The sequence below is a fragment of the Taudactylus pleione genome, unplaced genomic scaffold, assembly GCF_031769625.1.
Source record: "Taudactylus pleione unplaced genomic scaffold, aTauple2 ptg000145l, whole genome shotgun sequence".
NCBI classification, from domain to species: domain Eukaryota; kingdom Metazoa; phylum Chordata; class Amphibia; order Anura; family Myobatrachidae; genus Taudactylus; species Taudactylus pleione.
The window spans coordinates 5,351,842-5,373,634 of record NW_028284547.1 but is presented as its reverse complement, the minus strand read 5'-3'; the positions used below and the strand labels follow the sequence as shown (position 1 = coordinate 5,373,634).

The following is a 21,793-nucleotide window of genomic DNA, read 5'->3' as shown; positions in this document are numbered from 1 at the left end:
ACAAGGGTCTCATCGCAAGCCCGATGGTCACGATGGTCTTGACCATTGCGACCATCAACCTGGCCGCTCGCTATTGCTGTGGATGGTCACCCACAGCTATGTGAGAGGCCAGGAGGCCGCACAAAAAAAAAAACGTCCTGATTCAGAGGGAGCGCTCTTTCAGAGCATCCGGCTCTGAATAAGGGCTATAGTACCATGTGCATTAGGTTAGTATATATAAAGGGTTATCTAGGTGGCAGCTCCATCATAGTATCTTACATATAACTCTGTGCATTATGTTAGTAAATATAAAAAAGTGTTTATGTGGCTGCTTCTATATAGTATCTTACATATTACCCTGTGCATCAGGTTAGTATATATAAAGGGGTATCTAGGTGACAGCTCCTTCATTGTATCTTACATATTACTCTGTGCATCAGGTTAGTATATATAAAGGGGTATCTAGGTGGCATCTCCATCATAGTATCTTACATATTACTCTGTGTATCTGGTTAGTACTGTGGATCTCATATTTGGTCCTGAGGACCCCACACATCCAGCAGGTGCACAGGTGTTTTCTGGACCGAGTTTGAGAACCTGTGGGTTAGTATATATAAAAGGCTATCTCGATGTCACCTCCATTAACTTAAATTACCTATTGCTTAGTACATTAGGTTAGTGTATAAATCTCTGCGTCTAATTCCTAGATCTATTCAATAAGTTGCAGTGGCATACCTAGGTATTTAAGGCCCCACAGCAACAGTTTGTAATGGCCTCTATGTACCACACAATAGTGAAAAAAGTATATAACACATGTAGAAAGATGGCTCCCTTAGGCTCTGGGCCCAATAGCAGCTTCACCCCTTGCAACAATTGTAGTTATTCCCATAACTAGTTGTCAGTTTCCCAGTGTGAGAAGCCCAGAGGCAGCATGTGGTAACCCATAGACTTAGTATTAAGTGTTTACATCTATGGTTTTCCCTGTGCATTAATACACAGAGGGTGCATCTACCACAGATTTATCTTTACTCACCTAAGGCAGCATTTGAGTTTTAGGGTTAAACCTCATGTCAAATTGAATCTGCGCCTGAGTCTTATACAAATGCACATATGCTGCTGGACACATGCATATTTGTTTCATAATACAAACTATTTAGTATGTGTTTAGCATAGTTGTTTTCCAGCTTTTGCGATGTACCCTAGGCCTTAACACCAAACCTACCCATGTCTCTCTTTTAAAAACCTGTTGTTTCATACAACAGTGATCACTGATTCCCCTGCACACATCACACTGAGGTAAGTGACTGTGAGATGGTCACATTATCCCCATTCCCATGGTGTGCGCAGAGATAATGGTGGCATCCTGGTGCATCAGATGACAGTAGGTGTGACAGGATTGGTAGCATGTGTTACCTATCTATGGTCAGTGCAGGGGGTGAGTAATATATAATCTGAACATTCTGAGGTCACAGTGTAAGAAAAATTTGGAAAAATTGATAGAATTTTTTTTATATATCTACTATCTATCTGCTGGACGAGGGTAATTGGAAATGAGGATGTAACATTTTGACAACATTTTACAAATTTAATACAACATTAAATGACTTGGTCATATTTGTTACTTTATTTCAATATAAATCATGTTCCTAATATAATATAACAATATTATTCTAAATGTAGATGTAACACTGTAATCTTTATGCTTTTAAAAATTATTATTTTTCTTTATAGGACAAATAAGGAGCAGGATTCCCACTAAGAATATTAGAAGATATCATAGAAAATGACAATTTTATCTGATCAAGCAAAATAAAGACATTTTATTCTACTGCAGGATTTGCAAAAGCTATTTTCATTTTCTAAGTAGAAAAAACATTTACTGCTGAATAAAATCATATCTAATACATGATGAGTTTCATAGAAAATAAACTGCATCTGTGCTCTGAGTGTAACAAAAGCTTTACATGTAAATCACAGCTTGTCAGACATCAGAGGAGTCACACAGGAGAGAAACCATATAAATGCCCTGAATGTAGCAAGTGTTTTACCACCAAGAATGACCTTGCTATACATCAGAGGATTCATATAGGAGAGAAACCATTTACATGCTCTGAATGCAGCAAATGTTTTATTCAAAAGTCACATCTTGTTTTACATCAGAGGGTTCATACAGGAGAGAAGCCATTTGAATGCTCTGAATGCTGCAAGTGTTTTTCTCAAAAGTCATATCTTGTTATACATCAGAGGATTCATACAGGAGAGAAGCCATTTAAATGCTTTGAATGCTGCAAGTGTTTTGTTGAGAAGAAATCCCTTGTTATACATCAGAGGATTCATACAAGAGAAAAACCATTTAAATGCCCTGAATGTAGCAAGTGTTTTACCACCAAGAATGACCTTGTTATACATCAGAGGATTCATACAGGAGAGAAACCATTTACATGCTCTGAATGCAGCAAATGTTTTACTCAAAAGTCACATCTTGTTTTACATCAGAGGGTTCATACAGGAGAGAAGCCATTTACATGTTCTGAATGCAGTAAATGTTTTTCACAACAACCATCTCTTGTTATACATCAGAGGAGTCACAGAGTAAAGAAATCCTATAAATACTGAGTATGTAGAGATTTACTAGAAAGTTAACCCTTTCATAATCACATGAGGAGTCACTCTGAGGTTCTGAATGTGACATGTGTTTCATAAGCTAGATAACCTGTATCACTTTTATATGTTTACATGTGAGGACATTTTTATTTTCCTAACATGACAAGTGTTTTATATGAATCAATCTTGTTAAAGACACAAGAAAAGAAACATCTGTAATTTACCCTCTGCACCCATGTTATGTAATAAACAATGTCTATGTTAACACCCACCCAAATTGCCTAAAATTATTTTTATCTTTTCAACTGTAATTTGCTGCTATAATGGTATAAAATGGTGCTACAATTGATACCTAATACTGTAGAACACAACAAAAAAGAGAGAAAATAGCAGTTCTCCTGAATATACAGTACACTATTTCAAAGAAAATTAATAAGGGGATTGGGGCGCTTCACTGAAGATTAATGCAGCCTAATCAACACCGAATGATCAGTCCCAGAAATCTAACACAATTTAGACAATTTAAAATTATGGTTCTAAGAACAGCTCTACTATCAAAGTTACTTTGAGTGGAATTCATTTTATGTCAATTTAAAACAGAGTTAATACTTAGCTCAAATGAAAATAAGTAGTTCTGATTTCTTATCACAAGGTGTGGTAGATGTTTTTTATTATTCCATATTTTAGGTCATTTTACATGAAAATAAAGACAGAAAAAGCACAATCTGACAAAGAACCAGTCCTTTGTAAGATATAATTTAATTTATATCAAATTTTTATCTAGAGCAAACACCTACTCACTCAACAGAGTAGGGGTAAACGCCTATAAATTTATCAATTGGCATACTTTGATCCATAAGGAACATAGTTTATATTCCTGGGGATTTGATGTGGGTTTTCTATGGTGTAACTCACTTTCACAAACAGTGGTGTGTACTTATAGCGGTATCTTTATAGCTGACTTACTGTAGTGAGAACCAGTAATCAAGGAAAAAGAAGTGGATTAATTTCTTTAGAGGATTATTTTGTTCACATGTGGACCACCATTTAAAAAAAATTCCCATAAATTTTTTAAAATATTCCAAATATTTAATAAATTAAAATTCAGCAAAGCAACAATAAACAACCATTTTTATACCAATTACATTACATCTTACTAAGGTTTAGTTCACACATTGTGCTCTTTCTTTCTCTATTTACATGTAAAATTACATATAATTTGGAATCTTTGAGGACATAAATCACACCTTAAAATAAATAAACCAGAACTATGTGTTCCTTTCATTTGAGCTAAGTGTTAACTCTGTCTTAAATTCACATAAAATAAAATTCACTCAAGGTGACTGTGATAGTGGCACTGTTCTTAGCACCAATATTTTTTATTATCCTGGAATATTGCACTGGTCTAAAACATAACTTTATATATTTTTTATAAAAGTAAGATTATCCACATTGACAAATGTTAGCAAAATTGTAGTACATAACATAGTGAAGAAAGGGACAAATAGGTATTATTGTCAATAATAGAAGAGAAGATTCACCCCCATCTTAGTACAGTCAGCATTAAAGTCAGCAGTCGGTATGAGTCATTGTGACTTTCATTCAATCTAAATCACCATTATTATAGGGACTATAATCAAGGGTAGTTTTATATATATTAATACACATTTTGGAGCGGTCTGAACAGATAAATCTCTTCAACACATATCATGCTATAAGTTCATTATTTATTCTAATACACTTAAATATATGATCACACTTGTGGGTTTAACCTATATCATGGAATATGATACCTCTTATTAATAATAATAATAATAATAATAATAATTTAATTTATATAGCGCTTTTCTCCTAAAGTACTCAAAGTGCTTTACATTTATGATTCAAAATACAAAATAAGCTTAAACAAGGGACATTAGTGAAATGCTTGGGTGAATAGGTGAGACTTGAGTCTATTTTTAAAGGATTCTAGAGTGGAGGCCTCTCGAACTGTGCAGGGAAGTGAGTTCTAAAAGGTTGGAGCCACAAAACTGAATGCTCGACTCCCAGACGATTTCCGTGAGATTCTAGCTACCATTAATAGTCCTTCGTCAACGGATCGCAGTAATCAAGTGGGACAGTAAGGAATCAGAAGCTGCTTCAGGTACCCTGGGCCATGGTCATGAAGGACTTTGTAAGTTAGTAAGCCAATCTTGAATACAATTCACCATCTGACAAGCAGCCAGTGAAGGGAGTAGAGAATGCGTGTTATGTGGCTGGAATGGGGCTGGTTGGTTAACAGCCAGGCAGCTGCATTTTGTACCATCTGCAAGAGGTGCAATTCTTTTGCTGGGAGACCAAAGTAGAGGGTGTTGCAGTAGTCTAGGGGTGATGATATAAATGCATCTATGACTTTAGGCAGATTTTCTGAGGGAATTAAGTGCTTAATTCTGGCTGTGATCCCCTGATGAAAGAATGAGGATTGGATTGTGGCTGATACCTGATATTTAAGTGTCAAACCACTATCCAGGACAACACCAAGATTCTGCATATGTTTAGTGATTTGTAATTCTGAACCCCCAAGCGTAAGTCCTGTCGGTTGGCAATGCTGTAGCACTGTCCTGTGACCTATCATAAGGACCTCTGTTTTATCAGGGTTCTGTCGCAGCCAACTGGCACTCATCCACTCCTATAGCTCAGCTAGGCAGCCATTAATTGTTGTTATTGGGTCCTTTGTACCTGGAGCAAAGTACAGGTACAGTTGTGTATCATGTGCATAGCAGTGGTAGACCAGGCCATGACATCTGATATTTTCACCCAATGGTAGCATGTATACTGCAAAAAGCATGGGAGATAGTATAGAACCCTGTGGAACACTGCATGGAAGTGGCACTGGTGATGAAGAGTTTACTCCAGATGAAACTGTGACCTGCCAGTGAGAATTGATTTGAACTAGCTAAGAACTGTGCCATCCAGTCCACAGAATTTTTTCATGTGCTCAATTAGAATCCCATGGTCGACAGTATCAAATGCTGCTGAGAGATCCAGAAGGATTAAGATTGAACAATCACCTCTGTCTCTTGCCATCAGAAGATCATTAAGCACACATACCAAGGCCTTTTTCAGTGCTATGTCTTCTCCTGAATCCTGACTGGAATGGATCATAAATATCATGGGTATACAGGTGGGTTTGCAGTTGCATTGCCACCACTTTCTCAATGACCTTTCCTAGAAAAGGAATGTTTGATACTGGTATATAGTTGGCCATGCAGTCGGGGTCTAAATTAGGTTTTTTAAGAAGTGGTCTAACAATTGCTTCCTTTAGTGGTTCTGGAAAAATGGCTGTTTGCAAAGAGCATTGAACTATTTTTGCAATTACAGGGCCAATAATGTCTATACACCCTATGAGAAGCTTGGTTGAGGCAGGGTCCAGATCACAGGTGGTGGGTCGACAACATTCTGATAATTTTAGCATCCATTATGTCAAAGCTGTTCCAGGGAGACAGGTGGCTTACCTTGGCAGGCTTGGTAGTTTGGCACTCCTTTGATGGCACTGTGGGGATTCCTGAAGAGTCATGCCCCTCCTTGGATGATACCTTGTCAACTCCATGGGTAAAGTTCTATTTTGAGGGCTTGCGACTGAGAAGTGAATTGACTGGGTTTATATGTAGATCAGAGACATCTAATCCAATCTACAAGACAAGATCAAGAGTGTGACCACTTATATGAGTAGCTGAAGGAATGACTTGTGTGAGGCCCAGAGCATTCATTGTGCACATGAGGTCTTGGCCAAGGTGTGAGAGCTCATCATCAACCCATGCATTCAAATCCCCAAGGATCAGCCATCTTTAATGCTCCAGAACTAGTCCAGCAACAATATCTGCAAATTCTTGGAGAAATATCTTTCCATCTGCATGGGAGCGGTAAATGAGAAGTACTCTGATTCCTAATTCTGTAGACCTCCAAGCAGCAATGCACTCAAATGAGTGAGTGATTTCCATTGGGTGGACCTGAAGTTTAAGTGCTTTTCTAAAGCAGATGGCCACTCCCCCTCCCCTGCGGTTAAGTCTTGGGTTGTGAATGACAGAATAATTTGTTGGAACTGCAGCTTCCAAGATAGGTGCTGCATTTTCGTCTAGCCAAGTCTCTGTAATACAGGCAAGATCTGCAGATTCAGTAAGGTCAGCAATTGTGGCAGTCTTGTTTCTTATAGATCTGGAATTACAAAGGACAGACCTGATTGGGCATACCAGAGGGCCTGTAGTTTTCTTTATATTGAGTGTAGGGGCTCTGGGAATGTCAGCCATAGAGCGAGAGTTTAATGATCTGTTCTTCCATGCACAGGGCGGTTTGATAGGTTCCACTTATATTTGTCTCCTATATGAAACTGGTGAACCTGTATATGTGTGAAAATCCCAGTGTGAGGCTCCTTTTGAAGTAGATATTCTGTGCAAGGGTAAAGATAACATTTCTCCAGGGTGAAAAAAAATGGGATCCTGTGTTTTAAATTGACCAGACCTCCAGGTTTTAGAGACTGGGGATACTGTATTTTAGATTATTAATGCAAAAAATCAGAGTTATATGCTGAGCAGAGAACAGAGGTGAATGATGTCTTAGGGGGGAGCTGGAGTCAAAGATAATTTGTATTCCACAGTACCATGCTCTGGGTGGTCCACTGCAGAGGTAATGCCAGTCTGTGTTCTAGTGGAGAGGGCAGAGGTTTCAATCAAATCCAATGTGAATCTCAGTGCAGCAATGCAATCCGTTGATTTTGGAGAGATGTCCATGTAGTGCAGTACAAGTTAAAGGTAAGTCCTTGGATATTTCTTGTGCTTCTGATGTCACTTTTGTAGAATTGAAGCTGTTTTATGGAGATGTTCAGGAGCATGTAAAAGGTGAGGCAGCCATCTTGGGCACCTGATAGATAGCTTCCTCTTCCTCTTAGTCATAAAATGGATGGCTTTATGGAAAATTCAAATGTTATTAATTCCAGAGATATTTTCAGGAGACATTTAATTTGTCCCCACTCTATGTATCTATAGTAGGAGACTCTTAGGTTGCCTGTCAGTATGTTAAATACATATCACATGAATCATGTATATTAATAATGATCTATCCTTATTTGGGATTAATCAGCCAATTCCATGGTGATACTCCTACACTATGAACCATGTGTATATCAATATGATTTATACTTCCCAATATACAGCTGATAGCTCTGTTAACTACAGTGTTATTTTACTACATGGATACACTCTGGCCCTTATTCACACCCGCTCGCTGCCACAGTTAAAACAAATAATTGATTTACAAGCGCTTAGGTGGTTTGTGGTTTACGGATACATATGACCCCTTCTGCAGTACTCATATGTAAGATCCCCTCCCATTGAATGAGGTCTGACCTATCCTCCATACATGTAAGTCTCGGCCCTAAATGTATTTAGTCTAATGTCAAGAAGATGTTTCATAACTCAGGGAATCAACAATTTTTCTGCATTGTTCACATGTCCTTCCATTTTCTTGTGCAATGTCCCTTCCGCAAATGATACATGTATCATGTTGATCATCTACTGTCTGGAAGTAGATATGTTGTTGACCCAAATCACTGTGTATGCCAGCAAACATGAGGTTAATAGGTCCAGATTTCCAAAAAGTGCAACCATCAAGTGTGAGTAATTTCTTAGTCAGCAAAAATAGTAATCTTTTTAACAATATCAATGATTATAAGCAAAGCTGAACCTCTAACAATAAGTGAAATAATTCCTGATATCCAACCACCAAATCCTTTGAACTTATTGAATGGATTTATCCAGGAGAACCATCCCTCGTAAGACACCTCTCAGAGATCAATAGTGTGCTCTTTCTTAAATTCTTCTTTTAGTTCTTAAATTTTCCTCATATGGCCATGTAATGGGTTAGAGAAATTATCTGCAATGTAATTACAACATTCTTACCCCAAAATCTGACACATACCATCTTCTGATGCTGTTAGATAGTCTAATACCATCCTAAACTGCTGCAAAATCTTATTGTGAAACTGCATTTCTCTTGTAACTATATCTACCACATGGTATAGTTCATCAGTGACATTATCAAAAAGTTTTGCAAAGTCTTCTATCACATATGCCATTTCGATGGCGTTCATGGTCAGCTTATAATACCATCCACCCAGCTATATAAGGTTTCCTGCTGATTTCTCATCTCTAGTCAATTCTGCGATGCTCATGGTCCGTGTACAATACCATCCACCCACCTATTTCTCTTTTCTATCTATTTTCCTCCATAACCAGAGACTATTCATGGTATATTGAGAATAAGCTTTATGTGGAATACTATTGGTTACTTAGGTGGCTGGAATGATCCTGGCTAAGGAACAAGAACCATAGCCTCCAAATTGTAAAAACTTATATACACTATTGTCCATAAACAAAGTATACATTTAGAGGCAATAGCAGCTGACCTAGTGTCACTACCTTAGTAGCAATGTAAAAGAGAAATTGTGAGTCCTCTGGTATACAGGTTTTGTAGTGGTGAAAATAAATGAGACTTTGTTAATACAATTACAATATCCATTAGTATCACATCCTGTTATATTGACTGAACCATCCAAATAACCACTCCAGTGTTCATCAGCATGCTGTCCCATTCCTGTGTAGTTTAAGTTGATATTTATCCTGGGACCAGTAGTCTCATAAAAGGTAATATTTGCCTGTGCAATTATATACCCCGGGGGACCCTTATATATTGCTACAGTTTGCTTAGTTCCATTGTCTGACAATGAGGTTTTTGAAGGGACCTTTGTCCATGTCCCAGCAGGGGTTCCTAATGGCTTTCCACCATGGTGGTTTAACTCATCCAACTATAGTCAGATGTATATTGCTCAGAACTAGACCAGCACTTGTCATGTTATGGGTGACCTCCTTGCTGGTTCTGGTTTTAAAATATTGCTTGGTAAAGTGTTTCATTTCATTCCAAGTAACTGGATTGGCTACATAGGGCATATTTTAGGAAGAAATGGGGGAGTGGGTACAAATCCAGCAGTCAGTGTGATTTCGCATGAGGGCCATAAGTTGATGCATTTTTACCAACTTGTTTTCCCATGTATCTGTCAGCGTGTCCTGCAATTCCTGTGTCATCCTTATTGTTCCCAGGTTTACACTATTGCTGTTCATGCTTCCCTTATGTATATGTGCATGATATAAGCAGTGGGAATGATTATGACATGGAACATGTGTATTACTGTCACTTCCTTCCCAATTAGCTGTCTTTGTTATCTCAGTACCCAACCTACCACTACTCCTATCACCAATCACCTCTGTACTGCTCTACTGTCTCTATATTATCTCAGTATCCATCCTGTCACTACTCCTATCACCAATTACCACTGTACTGCTCTACTGGCTCTATTATCTCAGTACCCAGCCTTTCACTATTACTATCATCAATCACCTCTGTACTGCTCTGCTGTCTCTGTTATCTGTATTTATTTCTATCTTCTTTGGACTGTCCTACCTTTCTCATATTATTACTCTTATCTCCTTCTGTAAGAAGATTATCAAATTATTATTGAAGAGCTACACTTTACAATCATGATAACAGCAACATAAAACAAGCAAAAATCAAAAGATATTTAAATATAACAGGTCAGGTACAAAACAATCTCTAAAATGTAGCTGCTTCATACATTAGAAATCGGTTTAAGATATTTGACACCTTATATCAATTCATTGATATCTCCCCCTCCACCATTGACTCACAGCGGGAGAGCAGCACCCTGCTCATCGAATGTGGAAATGGGAATAGACAGAGTTTTGATGAGTGAATTCTGATTAAATTTCTATTTTTAGACACATTTTAAAATCACCATTACATGTTTTTTTGTGTTTTTCCACGTCATAATAAGAGGCCATTATATATGGTTTTATTTTAAAGCAATAAAAGTAATGTGTGTTTCACTCATAAAGGGCTTTTTCACAGAGTAGCCATGTATGGAATCTCTGTTTACAAGCCCTTTATGGGGAAACACACATTAGAGAAGTTGCATGAAGCGGCAGCAGCAGGACCTGGTCTGCACAGACAGGACTGCTTTATTTGAGCATAACACTGAAACATCAGGTACTCTGTACACTCTCTCATCAGGGCCCCTTTTTTCACCTGCAATGCTTGGCAACAGATAATCTTAGGTTTTAACTACTTATACAGACAGCAGAAGTGTCCTTCTTTTCTTACTTCTGCCTTGGAAAAACTGCCAAGGATTCTCTCATCTATCATTCACTGTCCATGTTGACACATGATTGGAAAGCAAAATTTCCTAGCAGTGTAATACTGGGCATCTTTATCTCTTTTTAAAAATGTATAAAATGCAAAGGGTTTTTCTATGTGAATGTCTACTGTATATGTAACCATTCATTGCTCAATATTAATACTTTCCTATACTCTTCTTTAAGGGAATTGTTACTATCTGATACAACATATTGATTATATTGTGTAGCCCTTTTGCCTACTTATGCTTGTTACAACATATGACCTAATGGAGAAACATGAATAGAATGCTGATGAGACTCCTGTTCCTGTCTCTTATACAGGATCATTAGGTGATTGATATAATTGTGTTTTATGATCTCATTTCTCATTGCTATTTAAGCTTCTCTCTTTTTTCAATGTTTCAAAGATGTTCAATCTCCAGTAAACTAGCTACACATTGCTGACTGGAATAATATGAATTTATTGTATCTCAAAAAGGATTTATTTGGATTAATATTTTCACCCTTAAACTTCTCTTTAATACACTTGAGAGTGTCTATATGATCACAATTTTGTGTGATCATTCTGGGCATAATTGTATGCTTTAGGAATTAACTGTGTTTTTGTATATGTAATATATCCCTTAGGGATAACACTGCAACCAAATCTTAATTAATCACCATTAAAAGTTATGTTTTAATTGTTATGTGAAGAGTTGATAGAGTGCCCCCACAAAAGAATCACTTTCTTCTTTCTGCCCTTGCAGAAAGCCCAAAGACTGCAAAAGTCAAAATGCAAATAAAATGCAGGTACATGTGATGTATATATGATGTATATCACTGTCAAGTTGAAATTTCAGTGACCATTAATCTGGGTCATAGCTGTGCTGTAATAATACACTATTACCTAAGCCCAGAGCACATATACCCTAATCAGGATCAATATTCTGGAACAGACTTACTGAAAATGTTCACAATTAACCTAAGCCCAGAGCACATGTACCTATGATAAGGGGGGGAGGGCACAAAATGCATCTGCAGTATCCTATATCCATAAAGTAATAATCATGTGATGTTTAGTAATTATTAGGCAAACAATCAATGTATATGTACATGTGTATAATGATAAAATATAACATAAGATATATATTCAAAATACACACTTGTACACTACACATGTACCAATGATATTATGGGGTAAGGGCACAAAATGAATCTGCATTGACCTGTATCCATGAAGTAATAATCATGTAATGTGTAAGTACATAAATATATATATATATATATATATACGTAAGAAATAGCCTGCGGCACTCCAGTTTTGCAAGTTAAAATACAAACTGTATTTAGGCAGATTACATTCAAGCTGTATAGGGCACAATGTTGCCGATGTTTCAAAGCAGATGCTCTTTTTTCAAGGCGGCCAAGATACAGCAATTAAGTAACAAAGTTTCAAACAAGTCATACATACATTCTTACCTTAAACAGATAACGAAGATCACTGGTCTGCTGCAGACCGGGTGGCACGTGTCCACGCCGAGGCTGGTATCCTGTTGCGATGACGTCAGCCGGCCGTGACCTTGTTGCCAGGGAACCTGGCAGTGTCTCCCCGGTCTGCAGACTACAGCACTGATTCAATTATTGATACACTATAAACAATATGTGACCAAGGTTGACAAGAGACTTCGCTGGCTACAAGGGCCTTATATTAATGGAAATTAGAGCACTATATAATGGAGCTAATTAGAATCGCTTAGCAAACAACCTAAGATCGACACTGTCCACACACTGGCTATGACTTAAGAAAAATAAAGTCAACTCATGAATCAAAGTAGCACCTATTATTATGTCCCAGAGGTGGACAATATAACAATCACCCCCTCGGGCTACTGAACCCAATTTATAGTAGTAACCGAGCCTTGTTAATACAAATATTCACAGTCCTGGTGATTTGTGGTATATCGAGAAATCGACTTTCTTCTTCATGGAATTTCACTATCAGAGTACTTTAGGGATCAAATGATCCCACATGGTTTTAGAGTCGTAACATGCCAACAATTGGACGGTATAATCCTGATTTTTGGCATAAATGGATTAGTATCCTTAACAAATGTAGCATGGACCTGATGTTACTGGTGATTTCTGAAGCAAGTCGTGAACTTAAAGTCACCAAAGAAAAAATTAGTACCTTTGAGCAGCAATATAAATCAACCCTGGAACAAGATGGAAGTCGTGAATGGTACCACAAAATACAATCACAATGTGATAACTACTGTCGAGAGTTAATTAAATTAAAAAAAAAAAAACAATACATAGTCATTAATGACTACGAGGAAAATCGAGTATATAGATGGCTGACGGGGTCTGATTCATGTCTTGGAGCCCAGGGACCAAGCAGACAGAGGGCAAGTTGGAGAAAGCGTAGAGAAAATCAAACCAGAGATATTCAAACCTCCAACAGTGACAGCGATTTTGCGATTAGGGATTCGGACGACACATCTGAACCTGCTTTTGTCCCTTTAGAGGTACCTACCGTTCCATCAGGGGAACCGGTGATAAAAGGGCGCCCACCCGTAGGGGACACCAAAATCAAAGGCAGAAGAGAGCAGCCCTCCTGAAAGAAAACCTAATCCATAATCTTTCAACTCATGTCCTAGCTGCCACAGAAACAAATGTCCAACATCCTTTCATGACGATTTCGCTTGGAAATTAGATGCTCATCGTTTTTCACGTAAACTACGTCTTCAGAATTCTTTCAAAATCAACCAGTGGTCCATACCCAGGAGTCCCATAATGATTTCATCACTTCTCGCAGCTGTTCTCGGTTTGATCCCCAGTCTTCTAACGCATCGTTGAAAACCTTTAACAGATTGGTGGACGATGCAGTCAACAAATACGTCCATACTCCTCAGCAACAACATCCTAACTTATCAAAATTGGAATTCACTGCCCTCAGAGATTTGGGGTCTTACCGAGACATTGTTGTTCAAAATCTGACAGATTACCAGCAAGAATGCCTACACCAATTGTCGGATGGTGAAACTAATTGCCTTCTATCTCATGATCCAACTCAAGAATTTAAGCGTGAACTAGATTTAATTTTACAAACAGCTGAGAACCAGGGGCATATTTCGGAGAAACTGAGGAGGGCCCTCAGCAAAGACCACCCTACCATCCCAGTGTACTACACAGTCCCTAAAATTCACAAGGATGCAGTTTCTCCTCCAGGTCGACCCATTATCTCGGCCAGAAACTCTATTTACCAGCCTATTTCGAAGTTTCTCGACTCGATCTTACAGCCCTTGGTAATGAAACAGCCTACGTTTATCAAGGATACTACCAGCTTTTTATAAGCATTACAAACAATGACAGAAATTCCCCACGATACACTTATGTGCGTAATGGATGTTAATAGCCTGTATACATCCATCCCACATCAGGCAGGCCTGGAAGTAATGCATAACTTTCTACTTCAGGAACATATCGATAATATCAACATTGATTTCTTTATGTCACTTTTACAATTGACATTAACCCGCAATTACTTCCTGTATGACGGTAAATTTTACCAACAACTGCGTGGCTGCGCAATGGGCAGTAATGACGCTCCGTCCTACGCAAACATATTCATGTTCAATGAGGAATGGAAGATGTTTTTTGACGATCCCTCTACTGCGGGAGCAATATTACTATACTGCAGGTACATAGACGACTTGTTCGTATTATGGTCAGGAGGGGCAGATCTATTTGAACATTTGTTGACAGAAATCAATAGTCGTGAGTCCCCTATTAAGCTCACTTATCAATATAGCGGTGAGTCTATCAATTATTTAGATGTACAAATTACCATCGAACAGGGTCGATTAAGCACTGGAGTATACAACAAACCCACAGATCGCAATACACTCCTATTAGTGAGCAGTTACCATCCGAAACCACTCAAGCGCGGGCTGCCAAAGTCACAGATGCTGAGAGTATCCAGAATCTCAAGTGATATATCTAATACTAACAAGGAACTGGATAAAATCATCGACAAATTCGTGTCTCGTGGCTATGATCTGAAATTATTGAGAAGGCAAAAAGATGAAGTGCTGAATATCCCACGGGAAGAATTACTACATCCAAAAGCCAAACCCTACAGAGATATCATTCCCTAGAAACAACGGTTTCAAACATCTAGTCCTGTCATCCAGCGAGCAAGCCGGGCACTATGGCCCATAGTCGCCACGGATAAAGATTTTCCCAGTTTACATAACAAGACACCCATGGCCTGCTACACCCGAGGTCGTAATATATGGGATATAGTAGTACACACCGATATCACGGGATTTCCCACAGCAGAAAGTCCATTAACACCTTCTTCTTTTTACAGAGACCTCCAGTTTGCTAAAAATGCATCCAATGTACTACCTGTACACACATGATTACGGGGAACTCTATTAAACATCCCCATAAGGACAAAAAGTACTCGATACGGTTTGTTTTGAGCTGCCTGTCCACTCATGCTATTTATGTTATAGTTTGTCCGTGTGGCTATTACTACATAGGAAAAACAATTCGCACCATTAGAGAAAGAATGGCCTTACATAGGTCGGCCATTAAGTTGGCAGTGAACAGGGGCAGTACTGAACCACCGGAGGCCAGACACTTTTTAGATGTGGGCCATCCCTTGTCATCACTTAAACACATGGTTATCGACCAGGTACCCATCTCCATCAGGGGAGGTGACCGTGATAACTCATTATTGCGCCTGGAGGCACGTTGGATTCACCAACTTGACACCATTGCTCCACGTGGCCTTAATGAAAAGATTAACTGGAATACTATTTAATGTAGCAGCAGTAGTGGCCAGTATACACCTTGCTTGCATCAACACTCATGTTAAGTAATGATATACTTTAAATCACCAGGACTGTGAATATTTGTATTAACACGGCTCAGTTACTACTATAAATTGGGTTCAGTAGCCCGAGGGGGTGATTGTTATATTGTCCACCTCTGGGACATAATAATAGGTGCTACTTTGATTCATGAGTTGACTTTATTTTTCGTAAGTCATAGCCAGTGTGTGGACAGTGTCGATCTTAGGTTGTTTGCTAAGCGATTCTAATTAGCCCCATTATATAGTGCTCTAATTTCCATTAATATAAGGCCCTTGTAGCCAGCGAAGTCTCTTGTCAACCTTGGTCACATATTGTTTATAGTGTATCAATAATTTAATCAGCGCTGTAGTCTGCATAGCAGACCGGGGAGACACTGCCAGGTTCCCTGGCAACCAGGTCGTGGCCGGCTGACGTCATCACGACGGAATCCCGGCCTCGGCGTGGACGCGCGCCACCCGGTCTGCAGCAGACCAGTGATCTTCGTTATCTGTTTAAGGTAAGAATGTATGTATGACTTGTTTGAAACTTTGTTACTTAATTGCTGTATCTCGGCCGCCTTGAAAAAAAGAGTGTCTGCTTTGAAACATCGGCAACATTGTGCCCTATACAGCTTGAATGTAATCTGCCTAAATACAGTTTGTATTTTAACTTGCAAAACGTGGAGTGCCGCAGTCTATTTCTTACGTGTTCCTCTTCATCAACTGAAAGCACCCACTATTTCTGACATTATCCCTTCTTCTCGAGTGCCAGTCCACTAGTGCAGTATATATATATATATATATATATATATATCTCAAGTAGTTTAGCAGCGAATCAGTGTGAAATTACTGATGATATGGAGAAAAGTTCTTTCTGCAGAAACTCTGCCCAGACAATAGGTGACTCCTAAGCAAAAGGTCCCTGTGGTGACATAACAGGAGGCCAGAGGCTTCTATGATCTAATTAGAATACAAGGTGTTACCCCTGCCAAAGTGTAATTAGCATTTCCCATTGTAGTAAGTGACTTTAGGAATATTTACACCTCATTTATAAGACAGTGAGCTAGGCATGAGAAGCTGCTTTGTTGAATGAAAATGTACTAATGTTATGAGAACCTAATTTACATGTCACCTCTCAGTGTAAGAATTCCTTCTGGTCATCCTGGGAACTACTGGAGAGAGATGGAGGAGGAATGATTATAAATAGGATGTATCAGGCTACTGAGAGCTGATGGAAGAGCTGCTGGTTTATTTGCTGGTTGGAGAGCTGGACGGATGGAGGAGTAAGAAAGAGACAGACAGAAGATTCCCCAGAGTAAGGTAATTACATTATTCAAGCTGTAAGTTTATCTTATTAAATACACAAACATTTGTAGATATTATATTTTTAGATAATATTTTCTTATCATTACTTAAAAAGTCTTACCTTAACAAAATGTTAAGGTATTATAACAATATAATTATGTGTAAAATGTTATACTACTGTAACAGATACATTCTAAATTTTGCATTATCTATTAATCTATTTTGCATTTAAAAGAAATTCTATAAATTTCCAGATATTACACTGTATAATATATGATTCCACATCATCTTATATGTCACAGGGTAGTTAGACATACTTTAAGCATTGTAAAATAAATAATGTAAGTTCATGGTACATATGCAAATATATATATGGGCACTTAACGTATGTCCCCAAAATAGAATGAGCCAAAAACATTCAGTTTTCCCATAATCTTTTAAAAAAGCAAAACATTTTCTGAGCAATTACAAAAAGTTTGCCATAAAATCTGGGAACATATGTGTAGCATAGCTAAACTTTCTTTATCAGTACTATTGTATCATTTGTATATAATATATCTATATATTATCTGTCAGCTCTATCAGACCCAGTGGAATGTATCTATTTTTTTGTCAGTACTGTGGGATCATGAGTGTACTCTTTCTATCTATCTTTTAATATTTATATATACAACAAAATAGTATCTTTCAGTACTGTTGTATCATTTGTCTAATGTATTTATTTGTTTAGTTAAACCACATATCAATATATATGCATCAATGTTTTCACATTATCATTAGGAAAACTATGAAATAGGTTACTCATCTTTTCAGTCCTCCCCTTCACCAAGGTTGGTGCATCCTCCAGTGTGTTCAGTTGGCAGGTGTGGCTTACTCATGCCACACCCAGTGCACCGATCACCATGACTACAAATTCAGTTTACAGAGTTAACTAGTTCTACAGCAGAAATGGAAGGAGGGGAAAGCAGATGCACACTCTAAGTACTAAAGACATTAAGCATCACAATAAATAAACCGTCAATAAATATGGTTTTAAGTTGAGGTTCTTAGTGCATATTTGGTAAAAAGATGTTTGCCCACCTACCGCATCAAGGTGAACCTCATCATGTGGGTCCCTAACATCCCTAATACTGACACATTGTATAAATTTATCTAGGACTTACCTGTAATAGCGCCCATTACATGTGTGTACTGCAATGCTCAGGACCCATGCTAATTAAAATCACCTGGGGCAGGCAGGAGGCGTGTGAGCACCAACACGTGTACCTTATATACAAGCATACAGAAAGAAAGGAAAGGGGGGTTGGACTGCACATCCTAATTTAAACACAATATGAGGTGCTACCTTGCTGAGATCTGTAGTTCTACAGCAGAAATGGAAGGAGGGGAAAGCATATGCACACACTAAGTACTAAGAACATTATGGGGGTGTTTTAATAAAGCTTGGGCCCGTATTCAGTTTGAGGCAAAAAGTCCAGACTTTTCGCCGGCTGGACTTTTCGTCTCCTTCACCTGTTTTCCAGGTGATAAAGTATCGCGCACATGCCCACTTTATCCCCGTATTCAATTCCAAAGTAGAAAACGGGAACCAGCAAAACTTGGATCGGCGACAGTACCACGTGGGTACTGTCAGGTGGGCACTGTCACGTGGGAACTGTCAGTAGCCAGAGCCAATCAGTGTCTGCTCTACAGTCAGCATGGCCGCTGATTGGCTCACGGGACATGCATGCTCCATGCTGTCCCATCATCTGGGCATTGGGGAGGGATTTGTATGTGTGGCAACACACATACAAATCCTGTGTTCATGGATCGCAAAATCGTTTTTTTGTTTTTCCAAGTACCTGGATTACTGCGGAGACCAGTGCCAGGATATAGGTGAGTATGAAATCTTTATTACAGGGCCAGTCAATATGGATATTCTACTGCACAAGTGGACAGAATCATCTGGTATAGGTAAGTATGTGTGAATGGGTAGGTGTTTGCAATAAAGTTATATTGTCACAGTGTGTCTGTTTTTTCTTTTTTGAACTATTTATTTTACAGTGAAGTTACAGGTGCCACATGTCTGCTGGTACTTGTAGTTCCACAAGTGCTAAATGGCAGGCATGCTGGCACTTATAGTTCCACTGTAAAATACAATAGTATTAAATTTTTTGCTCCCCCATTACCCCCATACCCACTGCTCCAGGGGTATGGGGAAGAACCACAGGCTTCAGCGTAAGCCTGTGGTACTCAGGAGGGGGGACCCTTTTTTGGGGGGTCCCCGACTCCCCCGAGATCACCGGCTTGCACTGACCAACTTAGGGTGCTAATGCTTTGGACCTGGAGCCCCAGTGATAGGGTCTCTGGGCTGTGGCATTAGAACCCAGTCGGTTGGATCTGGTGCTGGTCTTAAATATAGGGGGATCCCCATGTTTTTTTCCCCTATATTTAAAACCAGGACTGGTCCCTTCAGCCTTTGGTTGGTTTCTAAAATATGGTGGAACCCTACACATTTTGTTCCCCAGGCTTGGCAGGACTGGCTGCCAAGCCTGGGGCTGGTTTGGCTTTTTGGGGGGGCCCTATGTCAATTTTTTTTTTACTTTTAACCCATTTTTTTACAGCTTAAACAAAACGGGAATTTTTGGGAAATATTCCAGGGACCCACCTAAAGACATAGGTGATGACTAAGGGTACCCCCATTTTTCTCTCCTGAAGGAAGTCGGGGTTGCTAATAGCCACGGCAGGTGCATAAATGCGGCTTTGAAGAAGGTGTTGCAGAAGAGCATTTAGAAGTTTTTTTGGGGAAAAATAACTATGCCCAGCTAGTTTGGGGTACATGAAAATGGGGTCCAGCATATTTTTAAGTTGCTAAAGTAAGTTGAAAAAATCATGAAAAACCCACCTGCTGCAAGCAGCTGCAATGTAAAAAACACCTGAGGCATACTTGGGAAACCCCCAGAGTCAAGTTCACTCGTTTTTAACTTTGTCCCCCAACTTTTCTTTTTTTCGCCCCAAAATTCAAAGTGATTTTTTGGGGTGTCTCGATTTTTTATTTTATTTTACACAGATCGTTTTAAGGGTCATTCTCAAGGGTGCAGGCTAATTTTTTTAAGCCTGCACCCTTAAACCCCAATTCTGCATTTTATTTCGCCTGCTAAAGGCAGGCAAAAATGTATCCCCATTTTTTAACATTGACTTTTTGCCTCCGGCGAAAAGTCAATGTAATTGAATACGGGGATAATGAAAATTAGCAAAAATTACTTCATCGGCTATAAATTATCGCCGATTCCCTCTTTTCGCTCCAAATTGAATACGGGCCATAGAGAGAGATAAAATTGGAGATAAATAGCACCAACCAATTAGATCCTAACTCACTTTACAGGCTGCATTTGAAAAATGACAGTAGCTAATTGGTTGGTGCTATTTATCTCCAATTTTATCTCTCTCCAAGCTTTATTAAATCACCCCCTATGTATTACAATATTATAATAAACTGTCAATAAACATGGTTTTAAATTATGGTTCCTAGTACATATTTGGCCAAAGATGTTTACCCACCTACCGCATCAAGGTGAACCTCATCAGGTGAGTCCCTAACATCCCTAATACTGACACTTTATATAAATAATAGCACCCATTAAATGTGTGTACTGCAATGCTCAGGACCCATACTAATTAAAATCACCTGGGGCAGGTAGGAGTAGTGCGAGCACCAACAACTGTGCCTTAAATACATGCAAACAGAAAGAAAGGAAAGGGGGAATGGGCTGCACATCCTAATTTAAGCACAATATGAGGTACTATCTAGCTGAGATCTGTAGTTCTACAGCAGAAATGGAAGGAGGGGAAAGCAGATGCACACTCTTGCTACTAAGAACATTAAGCATCACAATATATAATAAACTGTCAATAAACATGGTTTTAAATTGGGGTTCTTAGTACATATTTGGCCAAAGATGTTTGCCCACCTACCGCATCAAGGTGAACCTCATCAGGTGGGTCCCTAACATCCCTAATACTGACACATTGTTTAAATTTATCTAGTACTTACCTGTAATAGCGCCCATTACATGTGTGTACTGCAATGCTCAGGACCCATACTAAATAAAATCACCTGGGACAGGCAGGATGCATGCGAGCACCAACACGTGTACCTTATATTCAAACATACAGAAAGAAAGGAAAGGGGGGTTAGGCTGCCAATCCTAATTTAAACACAATATGAGGTGCTACCTAGCTGAGATCTGTAGTTCTACAGCAGAAATGAAGGAGTTAAAATAGTTTACAGATGAGTCTATCATGAAGCATAAATTATTGTTCTTACTCTAAAAAATATTTAATTATATTTTTAATAATAAAGATTCAATAAACATATTAATCTTTTAGTATAAATTAGTTATAATCAATCATCATATTTTAAACAGTGCTATAATGCAAGAAAGGTAAAGGGACATCGAGTGGACAAAAAAAAAGATTGCATGGAACAGAGTCATTTTTTATCTAGGTAGTTTACTAAATAATAAATATGGGCTTCTAGAGTTCTCACTGAAAACACACAGTTTTCATTCAGACCCTATGGAGCAATGTATCAAACAAATAGATCCATTTAGTTTCCATTTGAAATAATAACTTTCCTCTGTCTCTACCTCTATTTTATGTCTCATTAAAATGCCTGGCTAGCAGTTGTTTCATAGTATGGCTGCATGGATAGATGATCTTTGCATCATTATCCTCCAGGACCATAACTAGGGTGGTGTGACATGTGCCACGGCACAGGGCACCACAGGGCAGAGGGCACAATTCTGGCCTTTCAATTTTCTGTTTATAATTGTTCTAATTT

General features: G+C 38.6%; 1 protein-coding gene across 1 annotated transcript in view; it reads left to right on the top strand.

Annotated features, from left to right (window-relative positions):
• The window catches only part of LOC148522652 (uncharacterized), a 281,599-nt gene that overhangs the window by 221,693 nt on the left and 38,113 nt on the right, over window positions 1-21,793 (top strand). The window contains exon 12 of the mRNA XM_088473978.1: window positions 1,901-2,554. Coding sequence (XP_088330104.1) covers window positions 1,901-2,554 — 654 coding nt within the window. The remainder of the gene's footprint in view (window positions 1-1,900; window positions 2,555-21,793) is intronic.